General features: G+C 54.4%; 1 protein-coding gene across 2 annotated transcripts; it reads left to right on the plus strand.

Moving 5' to 3' along the window:
• The first annotated feature begins 332 nt into the window (after positions 1-332).
• On the plus strand, positions 333-12500 carry Cacnb3 (calcium voltage-gated channel auxiliary subunit beta 3). 2 transcript variants are annotated; one of them, XM_051189813.1, is made up of 13 exons: positions 333-500; positions 6866-6988; positions 7179-7301; positions 8497-8612; positions 8899-8963; positions 9156-9175; positions 9363-9443; positions 9562-9620; positions 9762-9871; positions 10086-10237; positions 10480-10575; positions 10675-10824; positions 11261-12500. In XM_051189813.1, the coding sequence occupies exons 1-13, from the start codon at positions 459-461 to the stop codon at positions 11573-11575; spliced, it is 1452 nt and encodes a 483-aa protein (XP_051045770.1). In that variant the 5' UTR covers positions 333-458; the 3' UTR covers positions 11576-12500. The 2 variants fall into 2 exon arrangements, with proteins under 2 accessions (XP_051045770.1, XP_051045769.1); XM_051189812.1 differs by lacking the exon at positions 333-500 and adding an exon at positions 2860-3061.
• Positions 12501-13105: the final 605 nt, after the last annotated feature.

The raw sequence follows: 13105 nt of genomic DNA on the forward strand, positions 1-13105 counted from the left end.
CCCCAGGGTCTCGCCTGCCTTTGAACCTTTCCCGCCCTCTGCCTCCCGCCCTCTGCCTCCTGCAGCAGAGCTCCACGGACCCTGTCCTTTCCGGAGACCTGGTGGAGAGGGAGGGGATGACTGGGATGGGGGAGTGAGGATGGAAGGACGCTGAGAAACACCAGATGAATAGGGAACTAGGGTGGTAGAGAGGAAAAGACTGGAATGGGGAGAGACTGGACTGAAAGGCAAGTGGAGTGCGAGGAAGATTGGAGGAGGAGGCTAGAAAAGAAGAGGGGAGGGGAGGAGGAAAAGGGGTGGAACCAGGAGCTAGGAGAGGGAGCGGGCGGCTGGAGCTGGGCGGGCGTGGGGCGAGGCTAGGCGTGCAGGCTGGAGCAGTGTGCAGAGCCGCGGCTGGGTCCTGCTCCCGCCTCGGAGCCCCTGGCCCGGGGGAGGGGGAGAGGCCGCTAGCCCGGTCTATGTCTTTTTCTGACTCCAGTGCAACCTTCCTGCTGAACGAGGTAACCGCTGGGGCCGCCTCCCCAGAGGGGTGGGAGGAAAGCTCCGGCATTTGGGGGGACTGCAGCAGCGGGAGGGAGGGAAAACAGGAGGCGAGATCTTTGGGTGAGAGAGGAAGGGAAGGTTGGAACTGGCGGCTCCTCCAAAATGTGCAGACAGGGCTGACAGGGAGCCCGGAAGGGGGCTAGATTGGAAGGAGGGCTGTGCTAAGCTCCTCTGCGACCCTCTGTGAGTTCCTTGGGGGGAGGGGGACAACCTAATAGCTGGAATGCTAGTGGCTTCCACCTGATTTAGAATTTCTAGCTCCTGCCTCAGTTTCCCCGTTTAGAGCCCAGGAATTGGGATCTACCCAGCTTCCTGGCACACTTTAGGCTTCCCTCTTTGACCCTGCTGCCAGAGCTAGATTAGCATGAGAACTGGAATAAGCAGGTGTGGCTGTAGTGAGAAATGAAGTGGGCGTCGGGTAGCAACTCCGAGTATAGGTGGAGAGAGGATAGATCGAGTGCCTGCAGGGCCCAGGGGACGCCTGTAGGTATGAGGAACTTGAACCCATCTCCTGGGGAGGTGGTTGGCATGGCAACGAATTTCTCGGAAGCAGACTTAGATACCTTTGTCCCAGCTGGGGATGAAGACAACGAGGTGTGAGGAAGGGATGCTGCTGGTGGTAAACCCACAGCTACCTACAGTCCCAAGACCCTCTATGGGTGGAGAGTCCTAAAGTGAGAGGTGAGGAGAAGAGACTGCAGATGAGGGGACTAAAGAGACCACTAAAAAGGAAGGTGCAAGGAAAAGACAGTGCTTGGGAACACATACTGTGATATCTCACTAACCCTAAAAACATGCAGGGTTAGAGCTGTGAAAGCTGCCTCCCCCTAATCTCAGCTGCTGCTCTCAGTAGCAAGGGCTCCAATAAAGTTGCCTGCCAATCCTGTGAGAAGGAGACAGACTAGGGTGTCATAAGATGAGCCCCCCCCCCAGCTTTTTCTTGCCAAGGGAACAGGAAGATGAAACAGGTGAGAAACCAGTTGACTTGGGTGGTCCTTCCTCTCCACCACACACTAATAGACCTCATTAACCCTTGCAAATTGTGGCTTTCTGATTTCCCTCTAGCCCAGGAAGGGGAAGGAGATGGGGTGGGCAGAGACCTGAACTTATCCTCCTGGGTTTGAGGAACTAGGAGTGGAAAGGAGCTGGGCTGAGAGGGCGAGAGGCTGATGATGTCTGTTTCACAACTTCTTGGGATGCCCAGGCAGGTGGTCAAAATTCAAAGGGGAAGTTTGATGGGGGGAAGAAAGGAGGGAGCTCAAATGGGGAGGGCTCCTGGGAGGACTGCACTGAATGGAGCTAGGTGGCAAGGAGCATCGTGCCCACCATACACCTGGCCTTACCCCTCTTCTTTCCCAATCTCAGAATCAGGGTCCCACCTTCTGCTCCTCCTGCGGCCATTCCCGTACCGCCACCCTCTGTTTTAATTTCTCCCTTTTGGCTCACCTAGAACAGCCCCTTTCTGCCCCAGTTCCCACGATGCCTTGGCAATGTCTGGCACAATCTTTGGCAGGGAATTGAGGAAGAGAATCTCCATCCTGGCTTAAGTTGGATGAAATCTGCCTGTGCAACAGGTGTGGGGAGGCCTAGCCAGCATACCCGAATTTCCCCCTTCTCAAGGGTCGGCCCTTTGCTGCAGCCTGGAACACAGAGGGTCGGGCACCTGTTGGGGCAGGAGCTGCTTTCATGGCACCTGTCTGGGATCTCCAAATGATTCCTCCTCAGTACCATATGAGGCTTCCTTGGAAATCTCTTGGACATGCAGGGAACCGACATTGCACTATCACCTGAGATCTCGCCCTATCCGCTGCCGGTCCCCCCTATAGCTCTCCATTTTCCTGTCTTGCGCGTCCTCTCTGCCTCCAGCCCTCCTCTCTCTCCATCCAGCCTCCCCGCCGCCCGAACCCTCTCGATTCTCTGTTCGGGTCGCGCCTCGCAGCAGCGGCTCGCCCCTTCTTTCCCCTCCCCCGCGCCAGCCCTTTGTTTCCCGGCGGAGCAGTTCCTGGGTTGCGAGAGTCCCTGTCTCCGCATCTCTCCTCGCCCCGCCTCCTCCCCGCCGGGATCCGCCCCGCCTGCAGCCTCTCCGCCCTTCTTCCCTGCCGCCCCGGCCTCAGAGGTGCCGGGGACCCACCTTCCCGGCTCGCGTGCGCACGGTTCCGCGGCCCCGGCGGCCCCGCCGCCCGTGCCTTCCCGGGAGGGGGGTCAGGTGGGCGGGCACTATTGTTGTGGGAGCCGGCGGCAGATTCCTCAGCCGCGCTGGCGCGCTCGGGGTGGAACCGACTGGGCTGGGGGGTGGGGAGGGGAGCGGTGATCTGAGCTGCGAGCAGCTGGTCTTCGCGGCTCGCTCCCTCCTTCGCGCTCGCGCTCTTCGCCGCCGCCCGCAGGGCTGCGCGGCTTGGTGGCCTCTCGGGCGCGGCCCGCCGTCCTCGCCCCCGGCGCCGCTCGCTTCCCTCCCCACACCCCGGACTCCCCCATGTATGACGACTCCTACGTGCCCGGGTTTGAGGACTCGGAGGCGGTGAGTGCCCCTGGGGAGGGTGGGGGTGGGGGAGTTGGGATGACACCTCTCTCTACAACCCTTCCCCCAGTTGAGGACTTTGAAAAACGTCTTGGCTGCGGGGAGAGCGCAAGAGAGGGGCTTTCTAGGAAAGTGGGGATATGGGCTTTCACGGCCAGGTCTCCCAGGTACTCGGGTGTGTGCACAGAGGGACACTGTAGGGAAGAGGTTCGAGCAGGTGGCCCCAAACCTTAGGGCATAAGGGGCAGAGGGAGGAAGGACTGAAGGCCCTGGCACGGTGGTTTTAGAGGGAACTCAAGTAAATGACAAATTGGGGAACTGGAGGAACGTTAGAGTCGAGTACCAATTTCTAGAGACAGGAATTTTAGAACTTGACAAGGTCTGTTATCCCTCTCTGCCTGCCATCCCTGCGCATGGCCTTGACTCCTCACCCTGACTATAGCCCAGCTTCTTCCAAAGGCCAACAACCACCTGGGTAGGTCATCACACTGAGTTCAGTCCACCTCCCCAGCCCCTGCTGAGAATTCCTCTGAGGTCCTGCTCAGCGTGGAGGACCTGGAGGTGAGGCCAGGGGAGCTCAGGGCATGGGGATGGAAAGGAAGCTCTTTGCTGAGAACCAGGCAACCAATAAATATTTAATTCTCCTCTTTGCTTTTATCTCCTGACCCACTGAGACAAATCAGCTCATTAGGCAGTGATTCCCGGAGCTCAGATAGCAGAGAGAGTGCCTGGAAAGATGGGACAAGAGTGGGGAGCAGTTTCAAAGCCCCTTAGAGTGCCAGTTTTCCCTCAAACCATTCCACGTGAAGGCCTTGGGAAGGGACCACCACATGGCTTTGAAAACATTCCCTGATAGGATTAGATCAGGTCTCCTGTCTCAAGCCCAGGACAGATGAGTAGTGCGACCCAGAACAGGCATATGTCAGTCGATTCTAGGACCAGGCTCCTTCCAGCCCCAATTTTCCATGGGGCTCTGGGGCTGATTACATTGCAGTGAGGGTGGACATATGATTTTCAAGGCTCTGGTGGACACCTCTTTTTGACAGTTGAAGGGACAGCTGGTGTAGCTTAGGATGCCAAAATGAGCTTGGGAACAGACTTCTCTGTGAGGCCACAGGGCCTTGGGTGCTCCTTTCCCATCCCTGGTGAAAAGTCAGGCCAGAGAGACACTGGCATGTGGGTGCTCTTTGCGGGTAACCTGCTGACCCATTGCTGCCTCCTGACCCTGCTTCTTGGATCACTTCTCCCCATTTCACTTCCTCCTGCCAGCTCCTTGCTCTCCCTGAGGCCCCCTCTGAAGCAGTAGGAGGGAGATCAGGCTCTAAATAAATCCACTGGGCTCATCTCCCTCCTCTCCTTCCCCCGTGCCAGGCAAGAGAGGAGCTGCAGCCTGCCCACACACTCACCAGGCAAGGGGGGCAACCACCAGGGCACTGCGCCGACGCCAGTGTACTGAGACTCGGGCTGTTTGGGCATGATGGAGTGGGGAACTAAGACCCTAACATGTTCTACAGGGTGTTCCTACCTTCTTAATTGATACCAGACCAGCATGGGTAATCTCTGGGGACATGGAAATTATGGAAAGTGGTTTCCCATTCAGAACACAACTACAATTTAGGGAGAGAACCTGTCGTTCTTACCTAGCCAGGGTTAAGAGGTCATGCAGCCTAAATACCCCAGACAAAGGCATCAAGGACTAAATTAGGCTGAGAGCTAGTATGAGTAGAGGTCAAAGCCACACTTCTCCCAACACCTGCTGGGTACCCAGGAAATATCTGATACACATACAGTGGGTGGTCATCCTGCCTTGTCTCCAGCCTTTCTCACCTGCTGGCCTGTGTCCCCTTAGCCAGCCATACCCTGCAGTTAGCACTTATGTCCTGGGAGTGAGGTCCCTCACTCCACATCAAGGTTTTTTTTCAGGGACTCAGTCTTGGTCTGCCTTGGCTAGAGAGATGTGGAGCAGCAGACAGCCTCGATTTGTGCAAATCAAGACTTACCCAGTCCAATGGTGCCTTGAGCCTTTAGTTTACAATGACACACTCCCCAGCTCAGATTCCAGGGCTGGCAGACACCTGCCTGACTCAGACAGGGCTAGGCAGAGGCAGGGTCGGCAAGGAGGTGTTTGGCTTCTCCAGAGAGAGTCTGGCTTCTGCTGCCTTGTAGGGGTCATAGCCCGAGAGTTACAGAGACTGTTCTTCAATCTGAACATTCTGAAACCTTTTCCCTACACACATCCTTTTCCCTTTTCAGGGCAGCTGCACATAAGGAGAAACTGAGTTGGAAGATTCCCTTTTCCCTAACCCAGTTACTGTAACTTTCAGCTGTCTGTCTCAAAGTTGAACTTACCTTATTTGTTTGGCATATTCCCCAAGGCCTTGAAGGTGAACTCCACAACCCTTCATATGTACACTTCTTACCCCAAGACCCTACTACGGGCAGGACTCAAACACTGTTCTTGTTCACATTACCAAAGGCACCCCCATCCCCAAGGTCCTGTATCTCAGGCGGGTTGCCTGGCACCAGCAGAGCCTCCCTCCAGGGCTTGATATTCCCTGGGCCCAGGGGAAGGATAGGGAGCCACAGGCCAGGTGGTAGGAGTGAAGCCCTCACCTGTACCCAGGGAGGCAGCTTGGTGTTGCTCTCATTCCCTGTCTTCTTGCTGCTTACACTGGCCAGTCTCCAGTCATAGCAGGTATGGGAAGAGGAAAAGGGAGAGAGAGAGAGAGAGAGAGAGAGAGAGAGAGAGAGAGAGAGAGAGAGAGAGAGAGAGAGAGAGAGAGAGAGAGTGTGTGTGTGTTGGGGGGTGAGCAAAGGAGTAGTAGCTTCTAAGAGTCTGCAAGCTTTGGGCCTGATCTCCACACAAGGCAAGTGCTCATCCATTTAATAGATTTCAAAACCTTGTTAGAAGCTTGCTGTGGTGGCACACCAGCATCTAGGAGGTAGAAGCAGAAGCAGGCAAATATCTATGTTTGGCCTATATAGAAAGTTCTAGGTTAGCCAGTGCTACATAGTGGACCCTGACTCAAATAAGAATAAAAACTCTGATAAGTCTTGGTGATCAAACGACCACATCCTGACAGGGTCAACCAGCATGAGTGTGTGCTTCTGCCTGTGTGTATGAGTGCATGTGTGTAATTATAGGACAACTTTAGACATGGGTTCTCTGCTTCCTATCTGGTTCAATGGATTTAACACAGGTCGTCCTGGTTAAGCAGCAGATGTCTTTACTTGCTGAGCAATCTCACCACCCCTTACCCCATCTGACTTTTCTTTTTTGAGTGTCTCAAGTAGCCCAGGATGGCTTTTAACTCCCTCTCTAGCTGCAACTGAACTTGAACTCCTGATCCTCTACCTCAAAAGTGTTGGAATTATAGGTATACAGCACCATGCCTGGCTCTGACCGGCATCTCTTGGCTAGCTGTACTCTTGCCAGTTGTCTTAAAGGGATAAGGTACAGGCTGCTTCAGGATAGCGTGGATAAGAGGGCTGGGTTTCCTGGATTCAACCCTATTTCAAATACATCATCTGTAGTATTTTCCCTTTCCCTCTGCTTCAGAGGACATGGTAGAAGGGGAAAAGAGAAAAAAGTGGAGATTCTGTTCAGAGTTAAGGTATAGATAGGTGTGGGGCAGAGGGGCCCTGATCTTTGCACACACATGGATTGGGCAAGCCTCCCTGTAGCCTCAGAGACACACAAGCAGCAGCGTAGAGGGCCAAATCATGCCCTAGGTGGTGGGGAAGAGGCACCAATGGTAGGAGGGGCCCTGTGTGGTTCATTTTACACAGACTGTCCGCTCCCAGGGTTCAGCCGACTCCTACACCAGCCGCCCCTCTCTGGACTCAGACGTCTCCCTGGAGGAGGACCGGGAGAGTGCCAGGCGAGAAGTGGAGAGTCAGGCTCAGCAGCAGCTGGAGAGAGCCAAGGTATACCTGCCATCAGGGGCCAGGCTGGGTGCAAACCTGCCAGGATCATGCGTCCCCAGGGTTATGTCAGGGTGTACTTGCCTATGGAAAAGTGTGTGTAGCAAGCCAAGGCTTCTCATCTGGGCCCTCTGCCTTTCCCCATGAGATGTCCTGAGGTGTCTCTCACTGCCCTGATGATCAAATTTCCCAGCATAAACCTGTGGCATTTGCTGTGAGGACCAATGTCAGCTACTGTGGGGTGCTGGATGAGGAGTGCCCGGTCCAGGGCTCTGGAGTCAACTTTGAGGCCAAAGATTTTCTGCACATTAAGGAGGTAATCAACCTTATTCTCCCCAGAAGCCTACTCTAGCACTTAATTCTCCTGTTGCTGTCCCAGGCTCCAATGCCTCTTTAGCTCTAGATCTAAAAATAGCCCTCAGCTCCTCCAGTGTCACCTGTGTGCACACCTGTATACCCCTAGTGTCACCTGTGTGCACACCTGTATACCCCTAGTGTCACCTGTGTGCACACCTGTATACCCCTAGTGTCACCTGTGTGCACACCTGTACACCCCTAGTGTCACCTGTGTGCACACCTGTACACCCCTAGTGTCACCTGTGTCCACACCTGTATACCCCTAGTGTCACCTGTGTGCACACCTGTATACCCCTAGTGTCACCTGTGTGCACACCTGTACACCCCTAGTGTCATCTGTGTGCACACCTGTACACCCCTAGTGTCACCTGTGTGCACACCTGTACACCCCTAGTGTCACCTGTGTGCACACCTGTACACCCCTAGTGTCACCTGTGTGCACACCTGTACACCCCTAGTGTCATCTGTGTGCACACCTGTACACCCCTAGTGTCATCTGTGTGCACACCTGTACACCCCTAGTGTCACCTGTGTGCACACCTGTACACCCCTAGTGTCACCTGTGTGCACACCTGTATACCCCTAGTGTCACCTGTGTGCACACCTGTATACCCCTAGTGTCATCTGTGTGCACACCTGTATACCCCTAGTGTCACCTGTGTGCACACCTGTATACCCCTAGTGTCATCTGTGTGCACACCTGTACACCCCTAGTGTCATCTGTGTGCACACCTGTACACCCCTAGTGTCACCTGTGTGCACACCTGTATACCCCTAGTGTCACCTGTGTGCACACCTGTATACCCCTAGTGTCACCTGTGTGCACACCTGTATACCCCTAGTGTCACCTGTGTGCACACCTGTACACCCCTCATACACAGACCTGACTCCAAGGGTCCCCATCATTCTCAGCCCTTACTTGATCCTAGTTGTATGTCTAAGTGAGCAGTTAAAGTAACTAATCAGTGATCTCCTATGACATCTATGATGTCACACGGCTTGTGGCTTGAACCAGGATACACTGTTCTGTGATGCCATCATACTCTCCTTGGCCCTTCCTCTGCCTTCCTTACACCAGCTTCCTAAAGTCTTCCCTGGCTCAGAAGCCTGGGCAAGGCCTCTCACAGCTCCTCCTTGTTCTCATCCACTCCCAGAAGTACAGCAATGACTGGTGGATCGGGAGGCTAGTGAAGGAGGGCGGAGACATTGCCTTCATCCCCAGCCCCCAACGCCTGGAGAGTATCCGGCTCAAACAGGAACAGAAAGCCAGGTGAGAATAGAGCGGAGACTCAGTAAACACACCCCAAACAAATACACCTGACCCACAGAGCACAGCTGCACACTTACACATTGCAAGTCCACACACACACACACAGCTGCACACTTACACCTTGCAAGTCCACACACACACACACACACACACACACACACACACACACACACACGGAACACACATGCTCGGCTTTCATAAAGGTATATAGTAATTTGTAAACTACTAAATAACATATAGAACTGACAGACACATTTATGTTTACCACCCCCTCCCCTTCTGTCAGGAGATCTGGGAACCCTTCCAGCCTGAGTGACATTGGCAACCGACGCTCTCCTCCTCCATCTCTAGGTAGCCTCCTCTCAGCTTATCCACCTTGGGTAGATGGAAGGGGGTCCTCCTCAGTGAACTTTATGGGAAGGGGCTGGTAGAGGAATCGGAAAAGCAGGGAGAACCCATCATCCCCCCTGGGGAAGGGACTACCATGCCTGCAGGGCCTTTTCCCTTCACCAACTTTAATCTTTTATTTCCTTTTCCAAAAAGCCAAGCAGAAGCAAAAGCCGGTAAGTCAGAGGGACCTGGGCCAGGGGTGGGGGTTGTGGATTTTGGGGACCCTTCTGGTCAGTCACTGCTGGCATCTGCAGAACAGAGGGGAGGGAACCCAGAACTCTTGACTCTGTCCCCAGAGCAATCAAAAATAAAGTGGGTACCAAGACCAAGATTTTCTCTGACCTCCTGGCCATTCTGCAGGCAGAACATGTTCCCCCATACGATGTGGTGCCCTCCATGCGGCCTGTGGTGCTGGTGGGACCCTCTCTGAAAGGTTATGAGGTAAGGAAGTCACTGGAAGGTTTCAAGGACAATGGGAATTGTGGAGGGTGTGACCTCTACTTAGGGACATTGCCAGTCTCCCAGAGCCCTCTGTGAGTGCCACACCCTCTCCCCCCAGGTTACAGACATGATGCAGAAGGCTCTCTTCGATTTCCTAAAACACAGGTTTGATGGCAGGTAAGCTGCTCTGGCCTGGAATGGGATGAGAATCAGGAAGAAAATAATTTCTTCATGCCCAGAGCTAGTCTCTTCTCAAGGAGAATTAGAGCTGGGGAAGGAGGCCTTGGGTTTGAAGGCAGCTGTGACCCTCCATACCAGGATCTCCATCACGAGAGTCACAGCTGACCTCTCACTGGCAAAGCGGTCTGTGCTCAATAACCCTGGCAAGAGGACCATCATCGAGCGCTCCTCTGCCCGCTCCAGCATTGGTGAGGACTCCTTTGTTCCCACTTCTCTGCCTATTTGATACTAGGCAGAACTTCCTTTTTTTTAGCCCATGCCCAGCCGCCTGCCCCAGGGTTGCCCTCTTATCCAGCCCACGGCCTGCCCAGGCTCAGTTCCTTCCTGCCTACCATATAGCAGCCCTCAAAGCCCTGGATTAGCAATGGGCAGAGCCCTTGGTGAGCTGCTCCCCTTCCTTAGCTGAAGTGCAGAGTGAGATTGAGCGCATTTTCGAGCTGGCCAAATCCCTGCAGCTAGTGGTGTTGGATGCTGATACGATCAACCACCCAGCACAGCTGGCCAAGACCTCATTGGCCCCCATCATCGTCTTTGTCAAAGTATCCTCACCAAAGGTAAGTGAAACTGGAGTAACTGGGGTCCCATAGATGTCCCCTAGAAAATAGTGCACCTCTGCTTGGGCCCTGCCTGGAGTGACCCTTTCCTTTTCCTGCCATCCCTTAACACCACACTGAGTCATCCTGACCTGCTACTTACTAATGCCATATCTCAAGTTGTGAATGTGCCTAGTTCCTTCCAGGCCCAGCTCTGCCCAAGCCCTGTGAGACTCTAGGCCTATCTCTGCCCTCCTACTCAGGTACTCCAGCGACTCATCCGCTCCCGGGGGAAATCACAGATGAAGCACCTGACTGTACAGATGATGGCATATGACAAGCTGGTTCAGTGCCCACCGGTGAGTGCCTGGGTCAGCAGCAGCCACACCCTATTCCAGGGTGCAGGAGCTGCAGGGTTCCTGCTGTTGAGCCAACCTCCCTGTCTCCTTTCTCTCCAGGAGTCATTTGATGTGATTCTGGATGAAAACCAACTGGAGGATGCCTGTGAGCACCTGGCTGAATACCTAGAGGTTTACTGGCGAGCTACCCACCATCCAGCACCTGGCCCTGGACTCCTGGGTCCTCCTAGTGCCATCCCTGGACTTCAGGTAACCCTTTCCAGTGGGCACAAATGTGCAGACTTATGTAGTCTAAGCAAAGCTCCTGCTCTGTCCAAAGGGTTGTCCTTGGTCTGCATGTGAAGCCAGGGATTGCTGAGCTCTACAGACCCAGGGCATAGAGGTCAAGGAACTTCCTCATTGAAGAGCACAGTGAATGTGATGGGCCTTCCAGGGTCAGAGGAAACAACCTCTCCACACCTTTCTCCCAGCCATGTTTTCAGGGATAGCCGAAGTTTGCAGGAGCCCAAATTCCAGCTTTATCTGGCCCAGAAGAATGCCCCAGCTTACTTCTTCCGTGCACTATTTAAAACAACAAAACCTGGGAATATTGAGAATAGGGGGGAAACCCCACCTCCCTGCCAGAGTCCTAGGAGCAAAGGCCAGGTCTGCCTCACCTTAGTTAGAGCTATTGTGTGGCCCCCAGAACCAGCAGCTGCTGGGGGAGCGAGGTGAGGAGCATTCACCCCTGGAGCGGGACAGCTTGATGCCCTCAGATGAGGCCAGCGAGAGCTCCCGCCAGGCCTGGACCGGATCTTCACAGCGCAGCTCCCGCCATCTGGAGGAGGACTATGCCGATGCCTACCAGGGCCTGTACCAGCCTCACCGCCAGCACACCTCGGGGCTGCCCAGTGCTAATGGGCATGACCCCCAAGACAGGCTCCTAGTCCAGGACTCGGAGCACGACCACAATGACCGGAACTGGCAGCGTAACAGGCCTTGGCCTAAGGATAGCTACTGACCACCTTCTGCCCTACCCTGGCAGGCACAGGCACAATGGCTGGGGTGCCCACCTCAAGCAAGTTGGAGTTAAACTGGCATTAGGCTGCCACTAGGTAGCTCCCACAACCCCCTGCCCAGCCCCTGGTCCAGGGCTGAGTGTGGTCCCAAGGTTCTGGGAGAAGCAAGGGGCCCCTCACCTCCTGGGCACAGTGACCCCGTAGGTTCTCATCCCAGGTACTAGCTATGTTCTGCATCCTTGGCCCCTTCCTCACCTGCACAAAAAGCTGCCCCAGTGGGCAATGATCTCAGGCCAGGATCACTTAGCAGGGGACTTCCAAGGAACGGATGCCCCTCTAATAACAAGAGGGTGGGAGTGTGAGCAATACAGCTGAAGCCCTAACAAGGGCCTCCACTCACCTCCCTGCCACACATTGGAAATGAAACAATCAGAGCTCAACATGGTGACATTCATGTCCCATCAGCTGGGGTGGTATTTACATCTAAGACAGGAGCAGGGCAGGTGGGGCTGGACAGACAGATCACAGCGGAAGCTCTGGTAGAAAATGGCCCTCCTCTCCAAACTAGGAAGCTTAGCATCTGGCAAGACTAGGGAACTGGAGCATGGTGAAGCCAAAAGCCAGCCTGGACTGCGGGGGAGGGAGGAACAGCTTCCGGCCCCCTTGCCTTTCTCATTCTTTTGCCCTTGCATCTGTCATTTCTGTTCTTTTCCCTCCATGCCTCCTGCAAGATCAGGGCTCCCAGACTCATAGCTGCCGCTTGTTAAGTTAGGGTTAGAGAGGACATTAGGACACAGTGGATGGCCCTCAGAGGCTGTCCGCCTGGCTACCCTTGCCTTATGGCTCTAGCGTGTGACCCACAGAGCATGCTCCATTAAGAACCTGTCCCGCCTCATTGTCATTTCCAATAAAACACCATGCACAGTCCCTTGGGTGTCTCTGGTATGTTGGCTCCTATGGCTCAAGTCTGCAGAGGTGAAGTATTCTGGCCCCTTTCTCTCCAAGGATTCTTGGGAAGGGGAAACAGCAACTGCAAGAGGCACTGCATCAGTGGGCACACCGCACCCCAGGCCTGATGTGTGGAGGGAGGTAGTTAGCAGTACAGAAGGGATTTGCTTTGAGAAGCAAGGAAGCATCATAGTCAAAGCTTCCTACTGCCCCACCTCAGGCCAGAGGGCTCCACAAGTACTTACAACTTGAATTCACATGCTTGCCTATCTTTGAGGGGCAAAAAGAGCATGTGCCTGAAATGGAAGACAAGGACCTGTGGTCCTCTTCAGATCTAAGTTAGCTGACCCAGTCCTTGAGACTGCCAATGCTGACTCTTCTATCACCGCCATCTTACCATGAGCAAGGGAAGCTAGGATCAGGCACAAAGTGGCTGAAGTGTGGTTCCAGGTACTTGTCGTCCTGGACAAACCCCAAGTTACACAGAAAAGCAGGAAGGTACCCTGGACAAAGCCCCAAGTTAAGAGAAAAGACACTTGTGATCTGCTGCCATGCTTTCCCATCTGCCCTCAAGTGTCCATCTG

Source organism: Phodopus roborovskii, unplaced genomic scaffold (assembly GCF_943737965.1).
Source record: "Phodopus roborovskii unplaced genomic scaffold, PHOROB, whole genome shotgun sequence".
Taxonomy (NCBI): Eukaryota; Metazoa; Chordata; class Mammalia; order Rodentia; family Cricetidae; genus Phodopus; species Phodopus roborovskii.

Coding starts and splice junctions, on each gene's coding strand:
- Cacnb3 (XM_051189812.1), top strand. CDS start 3,017: ATGTATGACGACTCCTACGTGCCCGGGTTTGAGGACTCGGAGGCG. Junction 6,989..7,178: donor AGCAGCTGGAGAGAGCCAAG/GTATACCTGCCA, acceptor CAAATTTCCCAG/CATAAACCTGTGGCATTTGC. Junction 10,238..10,479: donor TCAAAGTATCCTCACCAAAG/GTAAGTGAAACT, acceptor CCTCCTACTCAG/GTACTCCAGCGACTCATCCG.